The sequence below is a fragment of the Portunus trituberculatus genome, chromosome 39 (genome assembly GCF_017591435.1).
Source record: "Portunus trituberculatus isolate SZX2019 chromosome 39, ASM1759143v1, whole genome shotgun sequence".
Lineage (NCBI taxonomy): Eukaryota > Metazoa > Arthropoda > Malacostraca > Decapoda > Portunidae > Portunus > Portunus trituberculatus.
Window position 1 is genome coordinate 15926295 of NC_059293.1, and position 22500 is coordinate 15948794.

Genomic DNA, 22500 nt, shown 5'->3' on the forward strand with positions numbered 1-22500 from the left:
TGTTGCAGTCTTGTTCAACTAACCTGCATTCCTTTACGTACTATTCAGCATTACATTTTATTTACATTTTTTTATTTCTTCAATATTGAATTATGATCTGTATACTCTTTTTTTTTTATTCACCCCAGACCACTTCAGCTTGATACATTCAGCCTTGTTCAGCTACTTTTATCTATCACATCCTATTTAATATTACATTTTATCTATATTTTTCTCAAGGGTTACATTACGATCTATATTATATTCATCATTTATTAAGAATCACTTATCGTTTTCTTATATTCAGTCTTGTTCAACTAACCTACTTAAAAGCCCTCGCATCGTACTCAATATTTCATTTATCTATATATTCCTCATCATTATTTATTCACGAACAATTTAACCCCTTCTGTACTGGGACACATTTTTTACCATGATGTTTGGGTATGATTAGACAATTTTATTTGCATTAGGAAGTGTCTATGGAGGCCAGTCTTCACTATTTTAATCCCTACGTAAGTTTCTGAAGCTGTATGAAGTCACCAAATAGTAAGCAGAATGAATATGAAAAACACGTCATGGTACTACACAAGCTCTCTTTTCAAGGTTATTTTTTATCACCATGACCACCATAGGTCACCACACGGCACACACCCTTGTTATACCGTCACTCGATAATCTGATGAAATATTATGTAGTAGTAGTATTTTTCCGTCGTCAAATTATCTCTATTATTCAATCAATGTAAGACTAATGCTGTAGTCTACCTCATCTTTTTTTTTTCCAGATATAATGCTTTTTCTTGGTTTTACGTCCCTATTTTCATGGTTTAAGACTGGTATGTGGGAACCGTTACCCTGAATGAATGCCCTTCTTACTCTCAGTGCGCTTGAGGACCTCTCGGCCACAAAATTCCCCACGGTCCCGCTTGTAATCCCTTGTAATCCCTTGTAATCAATCTACCTTCTCTTTCTCCAGATGCAGGCCGTACACCAGCGCGGCGTCGGCCTCCTTGCCCCCTGCCAAGACGGGCCACGCCGCCTCCCAGGACGAGAAGCGGGAATTTTTGTCCATCTTCCCTGACTTGGTGCGGGACCTGACAGAAGTAGGCACGCATTCTGACATCCCCGACGCCCAGAAGTGGTTCGCTAAGGTAAGTGGTAAATGTGGTGGGCTGAACACTTGTGCATGGCGCCACACCTACTTTGAAAACTTCTACATGAAGTTACACGAATTTTTAAGGGTGTTTTTTTTTAGGGTTTTGGTGATAGATTAACAAGATTTTGACATGATTAGAAGGAGAAACACACTTGAGAACCAGACTAATCATCTCGGTGGCCTTTGAAAATGGTCGTGGGAGAAAGTAAAGTAATGTGTGTGTGTGTGTGTGTGTGTGTGTGTGTGTGTGTGTTTCACTGTTTGATCTGCTGCAGTCTCTGACGAGACAGCCAGACGTTACCCTACGGAACGAGCTCAGAGCTCATTATTTCCGATCTTCGGATAGGCCTGAGACCAGGCACACACCACACACCGGGACAACAAGGTCACAACTCCTCAATCTACATCCCGTATCTACTCACTGCTAGGTGAACAGGGGCTACACGTGAAAGGAGACACACCCAAATATCTCCACCCGGCCGGGGAATCGAACCCCGGTCCTCTGGCTTGTGAAGCCAGCGCTTTAACCATTGAGCTACCGGACTGTGTGTGTGTGTGTGTGTGTGTGTGTGTGTGTGTGTGTGTGTGTGTGAGTGGTGAGGGATGTTCATGTTCTTAGCTAACCGTGTCTTTGCATGTTTAGACTAAGTTCGTTGAGTTCCTTCCAAAAATATCGATTCGTGACAGTATTAGCAGTGGCGTGTGTGTCTGCTGTAATCTGCTAGCCGTTGCTGCACGTAACGCGTGTTACGTGCGTGACTGTGTTTGTGTGCGGGAGACACGACTGACTGCCTTGTGGATCAGAAGGGCTTATCTCACGAGGAATGTTAATTATTGATTGGTCAGCAAGTGTGTGGAATAGATACACTTCTTCCTCCTCCTCCTCCTCCTCCTCCTCCTCCTCCTCCTCCTCCTCCTCTGTTGTCTGTTTCTCTTCTCTCATTCACTTAATTGGTTTCAAATTGCGTGTCTGGCATAATTGTTTCCGTCTCACTGTTTTTACTTAATGTATATTGAAGTGCATTCGTTTGTAGTAGTTTTTCTTTGTTTTTATTTATTTTTTCCCATTCTCTCTCTCTCTCCCCCTCTCTCTCTCTCTCTCTCTCTCTCTCTCTCTCTCTCTCTCTCTCTCTCTCTCTCTCTCTCTCTCTCTCTCTCTCTCTCTCTCTGCAAACATATTAGCGTGCAGACAAGGCCCAGCTCATGTTGATCGATGGGAAAGACAAGCCAGTGACCCTCGCCCTACTTTTCCTTCCCTCCATCGATCAACAAATGTTTTAGGTCTGTAGTCCCTAAAGGCGCTGTTATGCTATAATTTACAATACGGTGGACCTTAGAGCTGCACATTTCCGCTTGAACGAAATCCAACTCTATCGTTGATGGGCCCGATGCATCCAATAGAAAACAGCAAAAGAACTATGTAATATGACAGTGAAATTTATAATGTGTACAAAGATAAAAACGTTAGCACATTGTAGTATTGTTGGACAGCTCTGTAAATATACTTGAATTATTGAAATGGAGCGAGAAAGGTATTACATTATTGATCACTTGATTTTCATTAGTTTGTTACTTGACTACTACTGAAATTTGGCGCCACTTTTGTAAACAAGTACGCTGAAACGCTTGTCGCCATGGAGTGGCCAAGTGAAGTTATTTGGTATTACTGCAGAGTTTCACCTTAATCAGCTACGTGTTTTTTACTAACCTCAAGAGATAGAGTTCCTGGTTACGAGTAAGTTGAACCCCATGTATACTAGGTGCAACCTTTTTGAATGGCGACAGATTTCTTTTTTTTTTTTTTTTTTTTTTTCTTTTTTTTCTTTTTTTTATTTAAGCGTGTTTTGGTGATGAGCCGTGACAATAGCCTCCGCATCAAACCCTGCCGCACACTGATGGTGTCAGGCGCTCGCGGCGGCTCGGCGGGCTCCGTGACATACTATTGTCTGAGCATGCTCTTAATTGTTTACGCTGCTTGGTTCTGTTCTTTGAAACTGAAGCAGCGACCAATGAAAAAAAAAAGAAAAGCATAATTATTTCCACCAATCACGATGGCCTCTAAGGTTAGGTTTAGTTAGGTTAGGTTGGGTTAGGTTAGGTTCTTTTCTGGACGAAACAAATTTTTCTGGTAGATTTCGGCTTGTTTTAATTAATATACCAGTTTTTTTTTTTTATGCAAATCATAATATGTTTCGGGGCTGTAAAAAAAAATTGGTTGATTTGCGCCAAAAACAAGTGGTATTTTAATTAAAAGCAAGCCGAAATCTACCAGAAAAAATAGTTTCGTTCAGAAAGGGCAAGGTGGTGAAACTCTGTAGGTTTACCAGTTATTTACTCACTGTTAGAAGAAGTGAGCTTCCACCAAGTTTTTTGGGACGTCAGACATGAACATTATCCCAAGAAGATTGTGAAAAGAACCGTCTGGGATGAAATCTGCAAGGAGCTGAAGACTGAGCATCCCGGACTGGCCCCTCGGCTCACCACAGGTCAGTAATGGTTCTCCTGTATCAACACTTAATTGTAGTTTGGATTCCCATTCCCTTGCTTTCACCCAATTCATATTAGGCATACATGTTACCACTTCCTAAAAAGCTTCTTTGTAATCGGGTCAGGTTAGGTTAGGCTGACACTGTCTTAATATAGACGTCCCTCGATCTGTCCTCGTTGCCCGGCGCTCTCTTCGCAGCCCTTTCAATCAGTTGACGGGACGGTAAATTTTACAATAACATGAACAGCTCATTTCTTGACGAAATAAGTTTTTTTTTTTTCTGGTAGATTTTGACCTGTTTTGAGTGAATATGCACTGTGTCCGTCGCAAATCCGTATTTTTTTTACCCCCCCCAACCCCGGTGCTTACGGAAACACGATTTTGCGGTAAAACGAACCAATTCTTTCCTGCTTATGTTAAATTTTGACCTGTTTTGAATAAATATGCACTTTCTTTTCAATGCCTTTTTTTTTTTTTTTTTTTTTTTTTTTATCTAAACTAACCTAACCTAACCTGACCTAACGCAACCTAACTGCAGTAGGTAAGAAATGTATAGAAAGTCATTACCTTATTGGTGGTCCAGTCCTTCCTCATCACTGGAGACGTCACTGAGAGAAGGTGGCTGGGCAAATTTTACAATAACATGAACAGCTCACTTGGGTGAATAGCAATGAAATAATGCATCCTACACCTAACACACGGTGACATCTTCCTGAGACTGATTCAAATATTTCAAATTGAACCGCTTCTCTTGCCACACATTGAAATACGACACTATGATTGGCTAAATTAATTACATTCTTTTTTTTATTGTCTAATGGTTTCATGTTGAAACAAAAGAACCAATCATCTTCATAATATATCATGCTTGTGCAGATAATGTAACATACACACACACAAACGCACACACCAAAACTGCCTTCCTCAGTGCCTGCCTGCCCATCACATGTGGTAGAGTGTCGCCTCCCGCCATTGGCATAGCAGTGAGTTGAATCTTAATAAAAATTAATAAGTAACAATTTGTGACGGATATGTATGGGTTCAAATTGATCAGAACAAGGTCTTTAAGATGAGAAGGGTAATGAAAGCCAACTTACTGTTCATGCTAAAGTAAAATAATACCGACGGGACGTGGGAATGAAAATATGATCATCTCCTGCCTTGGCCAGGGTTACCCAAGGGATGTACAGTACACCTCAAAAGGCCTCAGCATAGCAAGTCAGTTCAACCAATCATTGCCCAGTATAGTTTATCATGAAGAGCCAGTATCAGTGCAGTAGCCTGCCAGTCAGGCAGCCTGTGCTGAGCCTCTGGATACAATGAATTTTGGTGGGGTTTTTTTCTTCAAGTCCTATAAAGTTGCCAACATGTTATGCAGTGAATATAGTATTGCTTCATCTACCAAGTACTGCATAATGTAATTCATCATAACTATTTTATTTTTTGTTAAGTTTAGTTATATCTTCCTTAATTTTGGTTAAAGAAAGCCTAAGAAACACCTAACTTACTGCACTTTATTCTAGAGATATGTTAATTTTAGTTTAGTTTAAGTATATCCACCATAACAATGGATTTTCATTAATTTTGTTTCAGATTCTGTTATGGGCAAGTTTGCATACCTAAGGGGAAACTACCAGAAGCTGTTGAGGAAAGTAGAAAAGAAACTGAGTGGCTCAGCATGGCGTAAGACTCCAAAATGGGAGTATTTTAAGGCTCTGTCTTTCTTCCATCCTGTCTACAGCAGCTCCAGAAATGAGTCCAGTTTCACTAATGAGGATTTGATGTTTGAGGGATCGTTTGAAGAAGCAGATTTGCCTGTTGCACCAACTCTGCCAGCAACCACTACTGTATTGTCAACCACTGAAACACCTTCTCTCTCCATTGCACTATCACTCTCCAGCCCTCTCTCCATCTTCATCTTTTGTGCCATCACCTTCAATCTTATCTTCAGCCATTCCATCTGTACCCGTGTCCTCTCCATCTTCTACCTCTGCAATTGTTCAACCTGTACCAATCTCATCACCAATTAAGAAAAAGAAGATAAACCAGGATGAATTGTATTCCGCAATAGCTCAGTCATTGGCTACTGTCAACGATTTATTGGTAGACAGGCAAGAACAACAAGAGTATAAAAATCAGGAACATGCTTTTGCTGCCAATATTGTTGATTAGGCAGTATTCTAGACTCCTATCAACACATAAGGAGAAAATTTATCAGAGAATTGCTTAACATCACACATAAAGCATATAGTCAATATAACAGTGAACAAGGTAAATAAAAAGGAAATGTCTTGATAATTTATTGTCCTATTATGTACACTCGACCCTCGAAACAATGGACAAATGCGTGCACAACCCTGTCCATAGATTGCAAAAGTACGTAAAAAACTGTATAAAATGTACGTAAAATACGTAAAATTTTCTAATTTTCGTATTAGTTCAAGCTTAGCAGCCACTGGAAGAGCCTTTTGATTACACTTCACTGGTTTACTAGGTTTAGGAGGCATTTTGGATAGATTAAGCACTCGTAGGAAGGGTACAAATGGATAAAAAAAGCCGTGATAAGCACTGGACAATGTTCGCTGTTGTTGTTTTGTTGAAAATGCACGGACTGAAGATTTAACATGGCAGCCAACAGCTGATGATGTGATCGACCTGCCACCTACCGGACAATAATTTGCCGGGAATGGACAATCGCGCATTTTAATATTCATCAGTAGATTAAACCGGACTCCAGAATTTGTCCGTAGTTTCCGAAATCCGTTGATGGGAGGTCCGTTGTTTTGAGGGTCGAGTGTAATGAGCTTGGTTAAGGATGTGCATTCTTTAATTTGTACTTTCCATGAGTAGGGTACGATAACATGCATGTCATCTGTCATACTACAAATTATTATACAAAAAATTGCCTGTTCAATGTGCAATGACTGATCACTTGAGCTTTCAAGACATGGATGCTGAACACCAAGCTGCCAAAAAGTAGTCAGTGTTTAGGCCACAAGAAGAAAAGACAGGGAGAAAAAAAATATTCTAGCAGTACAAAGCCATTCTTTCTTGCCATAACATCTGACCAGTGCCCATGAAATTCTCTTTCAAAGTGTTCTGCACATTTTTAGCATCATTAGAATGGCTTCAAGCAGTTCCCTTGAGACCTGTGAATCCATGAGATGCTGCCTCCACTCTCTGTTCAATCATTATGTAAGGTTTACAATTAATCCTTAAATGAAGTATCTTTTGAGGTTAGACTGGTCCCAAACACCTGCATCACTTCCCCTCCTCTGGGCTCTAATGTCAGCATACAAAAACTTGTAATTGGCATCTACTAAGGCTAAAATGATACTTTGGAAAGTTACACACACTTTTGAAACCACTTGCCTTTTGCTGCCACTCTGATATTGTGGGTAGTTTGATGAAGTCTTTCTTGAGTGTTTGGAATATTGCATCACAGGCCTCCAGATGATGCCTGATATCAAGCTGTGACTTATCCTGTACAAGAACTCCAAAGAACAGCTTGATTCACTTGAAATAAGAGAACGCATATTTTAATATCCTGAAATCATATGAAATGAAATGCAGACTTAACTTTATTGGTGGTCTCCACCCTGGAGCACAATAAATTTTCCTGATGGATTTTGTTATTGTGCAACCTCTCTCTCTCTCTCTCTCTCTCTCTCTCTCTCTCTCTCTCTCTCTCTCTCTCTCTCTCTCTCAGGAAGGAAGGATTTTTTTTACTCTATTAAATACTATCTTTTCCTTCACTAAACATAAATATTATAGGGATACTAATCAGGAGAATATCACTTAGAACAAAAATTATCACTCAGGCCAGACTACCTTTAGTCGCCATATTATTATTATTATTTTTTTTTTTTTTTTTTTTTTTTTTTTTTTTGCTGACATTGTATAGCAAAAATCTCTGGGAAACTTAATGTGTCATCTCTGGGGCCTTTGAAAGATAACCCTTTATGAGAGGAAAGTTCTTAAGAATGTTTCTTTTGCTCTTTGTCTCTCTCTCTTTTAATTCTGTTTGAGTGGTTATGGCTTAGGACAACAAAAAGATGGCAAAAAGAATAAATAGATAAACAAAAAGGCTCACTGCAGATGCCAGTTCCAAAAGAGAATTATTGAAAAAGAGTAAAAAAAAAAATTGAGAAGTGACAGGAAATCTTGCTCATTGAAGAATTGAATTCTTACACAGCAGAACCTACAATAATGAGAGTTCCTACTAATGCCCAAGGAATATACACAATAACCACCAGCACAGAAGTGATTGGGGCTTTTAATACTGTGGGAGTGAGTTCACCTGCTCACTAAAGGAAGATAATAGGGAGTGACTGTGCAGAAACCTTTATCTCATCCTTATCTGACCATAGCAACTTGAGACTCAATGCTTAGAATAGATTACATGAGTGTATGGAGTGTATTTGTTCTGACTGAAGTGAGGTGGAATTTTATGCATGTTTTCCTCTGTGTGTGTGTGTGTGTGTAGATCTTTTCCCTTCCTTATCTCATGGTCTTTAGTTAGTTAGCTTAAAACAATCTTTGCTTTTATCATAATGTAAACAAACTTGATAGGAAGAAGACTTATCTATATATCAAAGAGATTGACCAAGGAGAGTAAAAATGGAAGCTGGGTAGAGATGACTTAATCAGATTAGTTGAGCTTTTATGAAGAGTATTATAGCTGATTTAAGGTAGACATCCATACCATCCTTATCCTCCTCCTTCCTCGGCCTTTATTCTATTCATATCCTTATAGTACTTTTCTTCATATTCCTCCTCCTCCTCCTTATCATCATGTCTTCTTCATTCAGGTTCCTAATTAAGCTATGACAAAAAGAAACAAAAGAATAAGGTGGCAGTAGATGAACAAATGGATCTATAACTCTCTCTCTCTCTCTCTCTCTCTCTCTCTCTCTCTCTCTCTCTCTCTCTCTCTCTCTCTCTCTCTCTCTCTCTCTCTCTCTCTCTCTCTCTCTCTCTCCAGCAATGCACATAACGTCCCTTATTTTTTCAGGTGTTGCAGTACAATGCGGTGGGTGGCAAGATGAACCGTGGCTTGGCAGTGTCCCTCTCCTTCAAGCTGCTGGCGACGCAGGACCTCATCACCCCGGAGAACATCAAGAATGCACACATCATGGGTTGGTGCATTGAGCTGGTAAGGGATGACACTGTTGTAGCTGTTGGAGGTTCTGTTACTGTTACTACTGCTGCTTTTACTTCCTTCCCCAATTATACTGTTATTACTACTGCTTCTACTACTAATACTGGTGCTGCTACTGCTATTGCTATTGCTATTGCTATTGCTACTGTTACTGCTGCTGCTGCTTCTGCTTCTGCTTCTAGTATTTCTTCTTCTTCTTCTTCTTCTTCTTCTTCTTCTTCTTCTTCTTCTTCTTCTGCTTCTTCTTCTTCTTCTTCTTCTTCTTCTTCTTCTTCTTCTTCTTCTTCTTCTGCATCACTACCTATTCCTTTTTCTTACTGTTATGCTATCATTATATCATTATTGTTATTATTATTATTATTATTATTACCTATTATTCCTGTATCTAATAACCTTGTAGCTCTCCTTACATGTCATATCTTTCACTTGATACATAATGCTATTGCCTCTTTTTCTAATCAGTACCTTCCACCCACAGTTGCAGAGTTTCTTCCTGGTGGCAGATGACATCATTGACGGGAGCCAGCTGCGCCGTGGGAAGCCAGCCTGGTACCTCAACGACAACCTGGGTCCTAGTGCCTTCAATGACGCCATTCTAATGGAGGCTGGCATATACAAGATCCTTCACAAGCACTTTGCCCACGTCCCTTACTATGTGGACATGCTAGATCTCTTCCATGAGGTGAGGAGAGGCACCCAGTAGATGGCAGTGATAGTGGTGTTGGTGATTGTTATTCCTCTCATCCACTTAGTTCATCACCATTATTCTTTTTTTCCTTGTAACTCTTCCCGTCATCTTGGTGTTGTTATGTTGTAGTTTAATATTCAGTGCATGAGTAAGATAGGATTAGATGTCTTTATGTTCATGTGGTGATGCAGTTACAATATTGTATGCAGAATAAAAAATGAAGGTGTATAGAAACAGGGAAAGAAGACGTGCTTGTAATGAATATGACTTAAGGACAGAACATATATCAAGGACATCCAAGAAATTGATCTTTAGTCACATCCAAATAAGAGCAGCTGAAAGAAGTAGTTGTAGTAATGAGATAGATGAAGCTGTCAAGTTGTTGATAAATGTGTTTCCTTTCCAGTCGACACTCGTAATATTGATATAGATAAGACTGTCGAAATGTTAACAAATGTGTGTCCTTTCCAGATGACACTCAAGACAGCCCTGGGTCAGGCACTGGACCTCCTGTCATGCCCTCCAGGACAGAAGCCAATACTGAAGAAGTTTACAATGGAACGTTACAATGCTATAGTCAAATATAAGACCAGCTTCTACTCCTTCTATCTACCTATTGCTCTTTCTATGTACATGGTAAGTGACCACACCCAGTGTTTTATCTCAAATGCTCCATGTAGGTGTATCAAAAATGTATTTCTTGTTTACTTTCATCTATAAGTGTCACATGATGCTCAAGTCTCATATCTTCAGAACTTTGAAGTGCTACATTTTTTTTAAGTTTTTATCATTATAAACCTACACTTGTTGATTGATTAGATGAACTGTTGCAATATTGAAGATAGATGAAGCTTTTATACATAAGTATATATTAGAAAGTCCAATAAAGCCTGAATTTGGCTTGAGTCAGTACATCCACCATTTTACTGGTTGTTTATGGTGCCTTGGTGAGAATGAGCACTGAAATCGGAATTGTTTTGCACACTACTTGAGTTCCAGAATAGGAAAGTGAAATTTTAGCATTCCTTATGTTTTTTTTCTTTTTATTTTAACCTATACTGGAATTATATAAATCTCATAAAGTTTGACCTGTCAAGGTTCCATTGTAAATATATCAAATATAGACCATGATGCACCTTATATCACAGAAACAGCAGCTAACACAATGCCCTTGAGGAACTAATGGAAACAGAAAACACACACACACACACACACACACACACACACACACACACACTATAAAGCATGCAAAGTAAGTTTAAGTGAAGTTCAGTAAGAGTTCTTAGCTTGTTCTATCTGGCATTATTCTCTGTTTGTTTTCCATTTCCAGTTCCAGTGTGTTTTGACAGTGTCTCATTTATCTTATACCTAAATGAAGTTTTTTGCAGTGTCTGACAAACAGTGTTGGTATGCCAAGGTTGTAGTAATTGTGCTAGCTTTGTGGAGCATTGACTGTGTTATGTTTCAAATCTGTAGTGTTTTGTTGAGAACAGTGAAGTATATCTAGTATATTTTGTATTATATGAGTCATTCATTTGGACCAAAGACCCTGAAGAGAGAGAGAAAGAGAGAGAGCGACTGTTAACCATTCAAAACATGAGGTATAAATGTGAAAATATAGTAAAATTATTTAGTAGCCAGTTGAGATAAAATTAAACTACTCTAATGTGACATATAAGACAGAATAATGTATTGCTTTTTTGTATCATCACAAAGTTTCATATGAGAAGTCCACCAGTGTTTGTCTCCTTCTCTTCAGGGTCATTAATTTGGAGGTTTTGAGGCCTAGACATGAATCTGTGTTTTGTTTGATTACAGGCGGGGATAAGAAATACTGATAACATACGAGTGGTAAGCTAAACACACACGAGTCGTCCATCTTGTGCTCCTTGCAGTTGCTAATGTTTGAGACTTCCTTCACTAATGCTCTAACCCATCACTTCTCTCCTTGAGGACCACATTCGGAAACACTTCTGCTCCTCTCCTCCGCTACATTCAAAAGACTCTGGATGAAGTAGCTCTGGTTTAAGAGTGTTTATATAGCTCTAGTGACAGATTAACAAGATTTTTACAGAATTAACAGGAGAAACACTCTTGAGAACCTGGCTAATCATCTCTGTGGCTCTTGGAAGTAGTTATGGTGAGAGAACAGAGCATTTCTGAATACAGGCCTTTATGACACACAGGCTTCATAGGAGTCATAGATGTCAGACCACAGAGCTTTGAGTTCTAACCATGGTGTTCACTCCATTCTCACTCCTGTGTTTGTGTCTGCTGCTTGATGTGTCCTGTAGAGCGTATACAAGTGTCAGCTGATGCAGTGGCTTTGGGCAGAGCAGCTACTATGGAACACAAGGCAGATAGAGTGGAAGGCCATGGTCTGAACCTTGATCCTACACCTGATATCTGTGATTCTGTATAAAAGCCTTATTTTCTGGGGTTACTTTCTCTCCACGGGTGCACAAAACTTGTTGTTGTCACTAGTTTTCTCTTCCACCACCAGCACTGGGCATTTTGTGGGGCACTGCTTTGTGTATTTGGTTCATGTACAGTATATTATCTGTGTATGTATTGAAATCTTCCCTGGGCAGCTTATTCTTCCTTTCTTTCTGTTCCCCTTTTTCTGAGCACAGACAATTGGGCCTCTGATGATGGTGATGATAACTTGTGTGGTTACTTGTTGCTGACACTAGCTATAGTATATCTAAAGATCCAAAGTTTTGGTTCATTATTGGGAAAATATTATATCTTATGTCATCTTTTCCTGTTGTGAGCTTTTTATGATCACCTTAGCATGAAAATACAATAATTTTTAAGTTAGTATTCCAGACTCAGAGAAGAGTGACTTGCTGCTCATTGCTTATCTATTTTTTTGCATAATCTTCCATTTTTTATCATTAGGTGTATCCATTCAGGTGATGACTGGACTTTCTTTAGTTTTGAAAGCTAGATTTGGAGACACATAAGTAAGAAAACTGCTACTGTATATCACATTAGTATATACTAATGAATAATCCCCTTTTGTATATTAGCCATCATACTCTCAGTAATTCAGATTTCATGATGTTAGAATGCTAAACTGGAAGGCTGATTGTGGTGTAGGTCAGCACATGTTCTGATTTTGCTTGTTTAGTTCCTCTTTCCATTCCCTTTCCCCAGTTTTGATGTGGACCACATCCGTGTGGAGTGCTGCAGTACTATTAACATAACATCGCAGTGGGGGAGAAACTCCTCTTTTTGATATGCCCATCTTACCAGTGTGTCTTTTTCATTGATATAATACATTTTAGTACAGATGTATGAGATAAAAATCATTATTTCTCCATAAAGGGAAATCTAGGCTAAAACATTTCTCAGTCTTTGATAAGCTTGCTAAGATTTCTTATATAGATTTTAGAATTACTATTTCATGCGATTAGATCTTTATGAATGCTGTGCCTGAGCAAGTGCGATGTTTGTATTGGAAGAGTCTCCCATAAATACACTCTTCCCTTGCTCACTTAGCATATCTAGTGAAGTGAGTGTGCAGCACCGCATCAATGTGGATAAGCTTGTGGCTCTCAAGGCTAGGCCAGGATTTGTGTCTTCCAGAAAGAGTTAGCTTGGCTTGGGTGGCAGATGTGTGTATCACCTGTATTGAGACCACAGTTCCTGGTGCACCTTGCCCTTCCCTCCCTGCATGTGGCTTGTTCCCTGTCCCTGGGTGGTGGTTGTGGTAGCTGCTCCAGATCCTTCCTTAGAGTAACTCAAATTCATACATGGTCACAGACAGAAGTTTCAGTATATAGTTGTGTAGCCTTTGAAGAATATTATTATGTATTCCTTTTAAAGTAGCCATGTTTCAGACAACACGGTTTTCTAATACTTGTGAATGAATCTGATTGCATAGATAGCATTATGTTTTGCAAATAGGAATTGACATTATATTATTACTTATAATTGTCTTGCAATATGCACACACTTCTTGTTCAGGATAACTTGTGCATGAAAGGGTTTGCTGAGGATCACAAATTGGATCCTAGAATTTCTCTCTGTGATCATATACTGTTGTGGGAATTTAGTTGAATCCCTAGTGTTGCAATTATTTGTAAAGAAACTGTCATATGAATACTTTTTAAAGTATTTTAAAACTGGTACTGTTTTTTGTTTTGTCTCTTTTTTTGTTCATTTGTACTCACATTCTTAATATATTCATTTACCATCTAAAAAGAAGAAAAAAGCTCAAAACACTAAATACATATTGTTGTTTGCCATGGGATAGTACAGAAGATTCATGCAGCTGTACTTTATTGGGTTTATTTGATATTATTATTTAGTTAAGGATGATTTACTTTTGAATAGTGTCTATTCTAGTGATTCATAGTTCCTGTACAAAATTGGTCTTGTCAGTGTAGATCTTGCTGTGTGGTTCATTGACCCACAACTCACACCATAAGTGACTGTCATGTGGTGGGCTGGTGGGGTAGCGCTGCATTTATGTGTTTGGAAGTGTCCCCTCAGCCACACCTTTGCCCCAGGCTGGGATCACGGACCGCGAGCTGCACCGCCAGGCGCGCACCATCCTCGTCGAGATGGGACAGTTTTTCCAGGTGAGAAAAAAGGGAGAAGGCTGGAGTGTGCAAGAAAAGTAGTGAGAGTATTTGACAGTGCAAGGAAAATAGTGTGGTGGATTGTGTGAAAAAAAAGAGATGAGAGAAAAATGAGAGTATTAGAACATGTAATTATTATAGTGTTGTAACTTGGGAGAGGATAATAACAAGATTAGTGTATACAAGGACAGGAAAGAATAGTCATCTGTTGTGTCCATCTCCTTGTGGGTGCTCTTCAAAACTGGTGTCAATTAGATCAAACACATTACAGGTAGATGGCTTTCTAGTTCCTTCAAATATTGTAGCATTTCAACATCAGTTTGTTGGCTTGTAAAAAAGATCTGGGATGATTTTTGCCAGAAACAAACCAAAGGAGATTGGATAATGGAGAAATCAGCTACCATTTGTTGCCTGCCTCTTTATCTAGTAATGCAGGTGTACAAAAGCAAGCACAGACTGTTTGATGGACTAACTTTTTTTAAACGTGCCATTTTTACCAAGTTTCTTTAGTACCACCTCATTTTACGCAGGTTCAAGATGACTACCTGGATTGCTTCGGGGACTCTGCTGTCACAGGCAAGATTGGGACGGATATTGGGAAGGGCAAGTGCACGTGGCTGTCGGTGGTGGCACTGCAGCGAGCATCCCCCTCACAGCGGCTCGTAATGGAGGAACACTATGGCGTACCGGAAGAGGAGAGTGTCTGTAAGATCAAGGGTCTGTACAAGGTAAGGCAACATGAATCTTTTTTACTTATCACATTTTCAAGACAGTATGATAAATATTTGTAGCTGTAAGATATGTCATGGAGGAAAGAAATCTGCAGTGGCATTCATTAAAGATTGTGGGTGTGGTGAAATTAATCTTATGAAAATTGGGGAATAATAATGAGAAAAAATTTGAAAAAAGGATGTAGTGCATAGACAAAAAATTAAAGAGGAAAAGAAAGAGAGAGAAGACCTACACAGTGATGCCTCCTGTTGAAAGTGGCAGAAAGAGAAATAATGCCTGTAAGAATATCTCCAGCAGCAGCAAACCCTACATTCACTTACAATAATTTCATCCTCAGGAGCTGAATCTGCCAGCGACGTACCGCGCCTATGAGGAGTCTACGTCGTCCATGATCCGCACACACATCCAGCAGATCTCCCGTGGCCTCAACCATAATGTTTTCTTCAACTTCCTGGACAAGATACACAAGAGGTCCAGTTAAACCACTCGGTGTGCACAGACAACCCGATGAATTACCAGAGCATCTGTGATCAGCATCTTTGTTTTCTCCACTTTATTCTCCAGTGTGGAATAAATCATTAGGATTGGATCCCAATCTCATTTAACTTTTTCTTTTTTATATAGTTTGCATAAGTACTTTTTATTATTTCTGCACAAAATAATCAAAAGTGATGTTTACTTTTTGTTATTACTTCTCATAATGGGACATTGGTTTCATCATTATAGTGATATTCTACAAAGCAGAGGAATGAGGTCACTTTGAAGAAACAAGCATTTAGGAACATTAGCTCATCACACAGTCAAATAATTTCCATACTGTAATTTGTGGTGCTCCCTTGGCAGTATATACTGAGATGCATGAGAGAAGTGTCCTGTAGTGTTAGCAAAGGCAGGCTAAAACTGTACACTTACAGTTATATGTACGTAGACAAGTATCAGTCTCCCATGTAGTCAGTGACAGGCTGTCTCTATACTCTTGGCTTTGGGTGTGCCATGTCTCACAGTGGGTGACTAGGGAGATTCCCTGTGTGCCTCCCTTTCATCAGGCTGTGTGTAAAGTGACCACCCCATGTGTGTGTGTATATTTGGGTTACTCATGTCATGTTCTGCTGAGTCTGGAAGATACTGAGGAGTGCAACTCTTTTGGCTGCTTGTGCAATTATTCTTGTCATTATGTCAAGTGTTAAGAAGGAAGGAACTTGGGATGTGTGCATGTGTGTGTGTGTGTGTGTCTACTGGTGATGGTGTTGGGAGTGAGATTGAAGTTTGTTCCTCCCTCAGCAGGGGGCAGGAAGCTTAAGGAGGCAACTCACAGTGATGGTCTCCATCGGGTGTTTGTTGTTGTCTCCCTATGGAATTTAGATTAAGTAAATTTCATGTTGTTGATGACCATTTTTCTTTCCCAGATCCTGGGGGGAATACTTTTACTGTAAACATTAAAACCTACCACCATATAACACTGTCTCATCTATACATGTTCTGGTTGTGAAATCTGCTTTAGAAAATATTTTGTCTTCTTTGGTATAGCTAAGATGATTCAAGTAAATAGTGTTACTTCTGCCATTATTTCATCATGCAAGCTCTGAATATTCACTTACTTGTAATATACTAAAAGTATCAGCGTACTTTTACTTTACTCATAGTTGTGGGGAAAGATAAAAACTTATATTTATACACAAGACTTTATAATGATTATGCAATTGCCTAATTCCTGGCTTACATCTATGGCAAACTCCATCCAGCCAATCTGTCTGGACACAGTCAGCTGCCAAAAAATACTGGACAATAAAAGACAATAAGTAATGGAGGCTTTGTGTGATGGAAGCTAACATACATACAAAGTGTGTTGGTACATGTGTGATCTTACCCAATTGTATTTTTACAGAACTGAGACAAGATTGTTATGGCCCGGCCTGTCAGTTAATACTCAAACAGAAATCAAGAGTTCCACCAACTGCATACCATGTTACACTTTGATCCAACAGTATGCCAAGACTAAACTAACAATATTCATACATATAATTTCAATACTGTCGTTTTCCTTATGTGATAAACTTACACAAACATGGTATATACACACATTTACAATGCATAAAAATCCCAGATAAATTGGGAAAGAAATATACTATAGTTGTAACGTGCACACAGAGAATATTTATCTTACTTTAGAGATACATAAAATCTTGATGAAGTTAAATGCTTTCATATATGGGGAGCAGTAAATATGATGAAGGAAGAACTATCAGTGATAATGTTATCCTGTATTCTCTGTCCTTCCTTTGATTTCTGAATCCTCCCTCACAAGCAGCATGGAAGAGGAGAGGTAATAATAGCACATATATGAAAAGCAAGGAATATTATAGTATGTATCTAATGATTATTTGAAAACTAATACATTGTGGTGTACATACGTAATAATGTAGATGACATCACAAAGCTAATGTTTCTACATTGATATGTTTTCTTTTTTCAAAATCCATCTTACGTCATGTATTACATTTTTATAGAGCATTTTATTTATTTTAAGATATGTTTTTTTATATAATTTTTTGACAAGTGACCCATGGAAGTGGCACCAGTTTTATATACTGTAGTTGTTAATAGCATGCAATATCAGTCTTATGTTAAAAATTCATGGCATTATTCAGTCTCAAAATATGTAGAACATGTAGGTATTTATAGAAAAACAGTATTTACATTACTGAAGGATATATACATTGTGAAGGGACAGTGTGGGCAGAAGAGGAGCTGAGACCCGTATCAAGGGTTGTGAAGGAAGGGCCAAACCTCAGACCCTTTATCTTCTATACATATATGCACTTTGTTGTGGGCCATTCCACATTACACACTGGATATGGAGTAACGGTAATGTGCAAGTGAGGAGGAGGATGTAAATCTTAGTGTTAAAGTGGCTCTTCACAACTCATACAGCTCTAGATATCTTCAAACCCACTGGGTGGCTGTATGCTGGAGGCCAGAGATAAGAAGTCATCAGATTTGCTTTCATTTTTTATTTTCTCATCAATACTTTTTTCTTTTTTTCTCTTTTCCTTTTTTTCTTTTCTCACCTTTCTTTCTTCCTTCTCACTTTTGTGCGTGTCTATGTTTTCTGTCGTGTGGCCGTTCACTTCCCCAGTGTTTGATTTTGGTTTTGTTTCTTGACTGCTGGACTCAGAAGATTTCTTAGTCTTTTTCTTCTTGGGTTTTTCAGCTTTGTCTGGTTTCTTACTAGGAGCATTACGGTCAGTCACCTCAGTCACCGGTTTTGTCACATCTTCCTTGCAAGTGTTTTCCACTTTAACAATCACGGGAGAAATATTATTTTGCACTTCATTCTTATCCTGTTTGGGACTTTTTTCAGTGGCAACATCCTTAATGGGCACAGGAGAGGTTTCACTCTGTACTCCTTCTTTTCCCCCTTGCAACTTTTTTCTGCAACTGCTTCCATAGCAACACTAGAGTTTTCACTTTCCACTTCGCTCTTTTTCTCCTTGCGACATTTCTCAGCAGGAACCTCCACATTATTTGTAGGCTCATCTTTAACTGAACCTTTATTTGATACCTCACTTGATCTTAAACTTTCACTCCTCTTTACTACAGGGACAGGCGCCTTGGGCTTGTGTTCTGAACCTCTCCTGGTCCTGAATGTGTCAACATGTGTTTCTTTCGCTTTCTTTATGCTGCCAGTGTCTCCAATTGACAGTGTGTCTACAGTTTTCAGTTTTTTCATGCTTCCAGTGTCTCCATTTGATAGTGTATCAACATGTGTTACTTTTACTTTCCTCTCGCTGCTACTGTCTCTGTTTGACAGCGTGTCAACATGTGTTACTTTTACTTTCCTCTCGCTGCTACTGTCTCTGTTTGACAGTGTGTCAACATGTGTTACCTTCTCCTTCTTGTTGCTGCTAATATGTCCATTGGACAATTTGTCTACACGTGTTTCCTTTATCTTCTTCATACTGCCAGAGTCTCCAGATGAAAGTGTGTCAACATGTGTTTCTTTTACCTTCCTCTTGCTGCTCGGTTGTCCATTAGGAAGTCTGTCAATATGAGTTTGCTTCATCTTCCTCTCACTGCTGGTGTCTGCATTGGACAGTGTGTCAACATGAGTCTCCTTTCCCTTCCTCTCATTGCTAGGGTGTCCATTGGGCAGTTTGTCAACATGTGTTTGTTTCATCTTTCTTTCACTGGAAGCATATCTTTCCTGCATCTCTCTCTCCATGGTCTCCCTCCTCTGTCCTCCTCCAGCTGGCTGATCAGGAGGGGGCATAGGCAGGGTGTCAGCTGGGCTGCATCTTCCACCACTGGAGGTTGAAGTAGAGGCACTGTCTCTGGTTTCACTCAGGAGAGCTGACAGTGGTCTACTCAGACAAGGATTTTGATCCTCAATGGCATGGGAGAGGAATCTGTTCACTCGCTCCTGGTAGTCCATGGAGTGGTGAGTTGGGTGGTCCCCAAGGCCGCCGGACATCCAAGGTGGTACCAGGCCAGCTTCAACACTCTTGTTCCCCAACATCTCTGGGTGAGCCTGTCAGAAGATAATTGGCTTTACGTAGTTGAAAACAATTATGACACATTTGGAACATTAATGGTAACTGTTCCTGCCATATTGAAATGTGTTATCAAAACTTAATAGAGAGAGCATAACCAATGAATCAATATTTGGATAATGGTCAGGCATTAGATTGATTAGAGGCAGCTTTGCAGATCTTTGTTACCATTTTCAAAATGAACACTAACAGTTGAAGTTTTATCAGCAATTCCAATTATGAAAATTATCCTTTTGAAGAAACTATCTAGATGGCAGAAAAACAGATGAGAAAACCAGTAAGCTTTGATGGCATATACAACTCGAGAGTAGCAGTAGCATCCAAGACAACCAGAATACACTTAGGACTTTACAAAGAAGCATTTATGTACTCTGATTACCATTACAAATTATGTGTGGAGAGCTGCAACTGATAAGAGATGTAAATCTGACTGAGTTATATGTAAAGAATTGAAGTCCCATGGAGAGAATGAGGAAAAAAAAGTGGATTACGCACCTTGCATTGAATTACCTGGATTGCCTTGGTCGGCTTCCCTTACCTCAAGAAAGTTTTTTTTTTTTTTTCCAAGAGAGTAATAACTTGTTATATTGTATCTTTAAAGCCCATGTAAATATTTAACATTCTGAAAATATATTACTTTCATAAGACAATTCATAGCTTCCATTCCACCATCCTCCTCGTTATCTATTATTATTACAATAATCTTCACAGATATCTTGCTCTCAATGACCTCCAATGAACCAATACTTAAATTATGACCCTGCAGGTACTTTCGCCAAGTCACTCATTGAGCAGCGCCACACACCTGCAGCAGCTGATAGAGCGCGGCGAGGGGCACCTGCTGGCCGGGGCGAGGCGGGAGGGGCGTCACGCTACGCTGGTCTACTGCGTCCACGTCTCGTTTGGTGTTGGAGGCGCTGAACTCCGGAGACTGCACGCCGCGCCAGCCCACGCGCGAGGACCACAGCGCCAGACCCAGCTCCAGGAAGAAGCCCACCAGCAGGTTAGCGCTGATGTTGAGGGTGAGGCGATGCTCTCGGTTCAGGTCATATGGCTGGAACCTGTGTGGACGAGGCGGGTGAATTAATCAGTTAACCTCTTTCTACACTCGCTAGATTTCACTGCATTAGTCGATAGAGGTGAGAAACTGAGAAATGAGTTTTTGTGTCGTGAATAAAATGGTCTGTGTCGTCCGAACATTTTCCTACACTTACTTGTTTTCATTATATTCTTTGTCAACTTGTCATAGAAGAGAATGAGAGGTGAATGCCATGTTGTGAAAGGAGTGGTCAGTAAGTGTCCTGTGAACATCATCAGACTTGCAAGGTGGATGTTAAGAAGGCAATTGCTTTACCTGTCTTAGTAATGGATTCACCTGCAACCTACTTATATTTTCATGAGCGTGGATCTCTCTCTCTCTCTCTCTCTCTCTCTCTCTCTCTCTTACCAGGAGTGCTCGTCCATCTGGTCGAGCAGGGTCTGGAAGTGCTTGTGTCTGTTCACAATGGCGTAGATGCTCAGCACGATGGCTAGCACGCTCAGCACCACACACACTACGGACGTCACCAGGAAGGCCTTGATGCTGAAGTTCTTGTACCAGAAGCAGTGTGCCACCACACCGGAGAGGCCACAAAGAAGCGCCGACAGCCCTGTCCACACGCCTGCTCCAGCCCAGCATGTCTCCGGCTCTATCCACGTTCCTGTGCAGAGGAATATACAGTATAGTCAGTTGAGTAATAGAGTCAGTTGTTGCGGTAAATATGTCAGTCAGTGGATCTCTCGTTGCAACTTTTAGAAACTAGCGAGACTGCATAGTAAGGTGATATGCTGGAATAAGAAGATATACAAGATTTTCCAGTGATATGTAAAAATTCAGGTTGCATATCTGGAAAACTGTAACTTCGCCTGAATTATTTTTTATAGAAATATACATGATTATTTGAAGTTATTTCCAACAATACGTAAAATACCAAACCTATCCGGAATAAAACATGATATCGAGCAACAGGAATATACTTTGTTACTGTTTATATGTAAAAAAAAAAAAAAAAAAAAAAAAAAATATATATATATATAGAGAGAGAGAGAGAGAGAGAGAGAGAGAGAGAGAGAGAGAGAGAGAGAGAGAGAGAGTCTTCTATTTCATGACGGTCCAATTTTCACACTTATTGCGCTTTGTTGAAATTATTGAGCACAGACGTCAAGTTTGCCGATACTACTTCACGTAGCGGAGCAATGAAGGACGTAACTAGTCTTATAGAACGTCTAAGTGCGGCAAAGTCATTTAGTGAATACTGCTCTATACATAATTTGCTTAGTATTATTCATTTACGAAACACATGAAAGGAAAATACAGAGAAAAATATATAAACCCAATTTCAAGTTCATGTTCTTTTCGAAGTTTCACTCAGCGTCTCGAAACTCGAACCTCAGTAGCGAGTCTTGCCTTGAGGGGGATGGCAGCTCTCTCTCTCTCTCTCGTGAATACAGTGCCACAACCACCATATTTCCAGCATCAGAACGCGGATAATTGACTACAGGTAATGGTGTGTGTGTGTGTGTGTGTGTGTGTGACTGCGTGTGCTCATCGTTTACTCTGTATACATATTATCCGTTTATATTTTTATTTTATTTTATTCTTTTTAGGGAATATTGCATTTAATTCTATGTTCGTATTGTTTTAGTATCATTTTGTCACCACCATCACCTCTACCACTACTACTGTGTGTGTGTGTGTGTGTGTGTGTGTGTGTGTGTGTGTGTGTGTGTACGAGTCGTTCTCTCTAATAACCCGGCAATTTGAGGGAGTTGCTGGTTCGTGCCGCCACCATTTAGCGTTCCGTAATGGCGAGGTTCCGGCACTACGTTTTCTTCCTCCCTGGTCCCGCGCATCCTTCCTTACCACAGCCTCCACCACCACCTCCTCCTCCTCCTCCTCCTCCTCCTCCTCCTCGTCCACGGACAATTTCCCGCTAAATCTTTGAAGTGGTGCGAGTGAGCTGTCTTAATTTTCCCCCTCGGATGAAAGGGAGTTTAATGCTGCTGATGTTATCTCTTCATTTGATGCTCCGTGGTTTAAATCATTTTCTTCTCCTTTTCCTCCTCCTCCTCCTCTTCATCCTTCTCATTATTACTTTCATTTTCTTCTTGACGGA

The 22500-nt window shown here is 39.8% G+C and overlaps 2 protein-coding genes and 1 long non-coding RNA gene across 8 annotated transcripts in view; 2 read left to right on the top strand and 1 right to left on the bottom strand.

Moving 5' to 3' along the window:
* Positions 1-16252, top strand: part of LOC123515367 (farnesyl pyrophosphate synthase-like) — a 34326-nt gene extending 18074 nt beyond the window's left edge. For 4 of the 5 annotated variants that reach the window (XM_045273873.1, XM_045273872.1, XM_045273874.1 and 1 more), the window contains exons 3-10: positions 958-1132; positions 8640-8780; positions 9265-9468; positions 9946-10110; positions 11293-11325; positions 13992-14063; positions 14594-14791; positions 15133-16252. In XM_045273873.1, the coding sequence (XP_045129808.1) occupies positions 958-1132; positions 8640-8780; positions 9265-9468; positions 9946-10110; positions 11293-11325; positions 13992-14063; positions 14594-14791; positions 15133-15276 (1132 nt within the window). In that variant the 3' untranslated portion in view covers positions 15277-16252. The remainder of the gene's footprint in view (positions 1-957; positions 1133-8639; positions 8781-9264; positions 9469-9945; positions 10111-11292; positions 11326-13991; positions 14064-14593; positions 14792-15132) is intronic. The other variant, XM_045273876.1, reaches the window with a different exon arrangement.
* Positions 3369-5916, top strand: LOC123515368. Its single transcript, XR_006677846.1, has 2 exons — positions 3369-3623; positions 5219-5916. It is a non-coding gene; the product is annotated as an uncharacterized LOC123515368 (long non-coding RNA).
* A 211-nt stretch (positions 16253-16463) lies between the features above and the next one.
* Positions 16464-22500, bottom strand: part of LOC123515366 — a 22286-nt gene continuing 16249 nt past the window's right edge. For both annotated transcript variants that reach the window (XM_045273870.1, XM_045273871.1), the window contains exons 3-5: positions 20793-21045; positions 20151-20406; positions 16464-19323 (exon numbers count right to left, since the gene is read on the bottom strand). In XM_045273870.1, coding sequence (XP_045129805.1) covers positions 18100-19323; positions 20151-20406; positions 20793-21045 — 1733 coding nt within the window. In that variant the 3' untranslated portion in view covers positions 16464-18099. The remainder of the gene's footprint in view (positions 19324-20150; positions 20407-20792; positions 21046-22500) is intronic.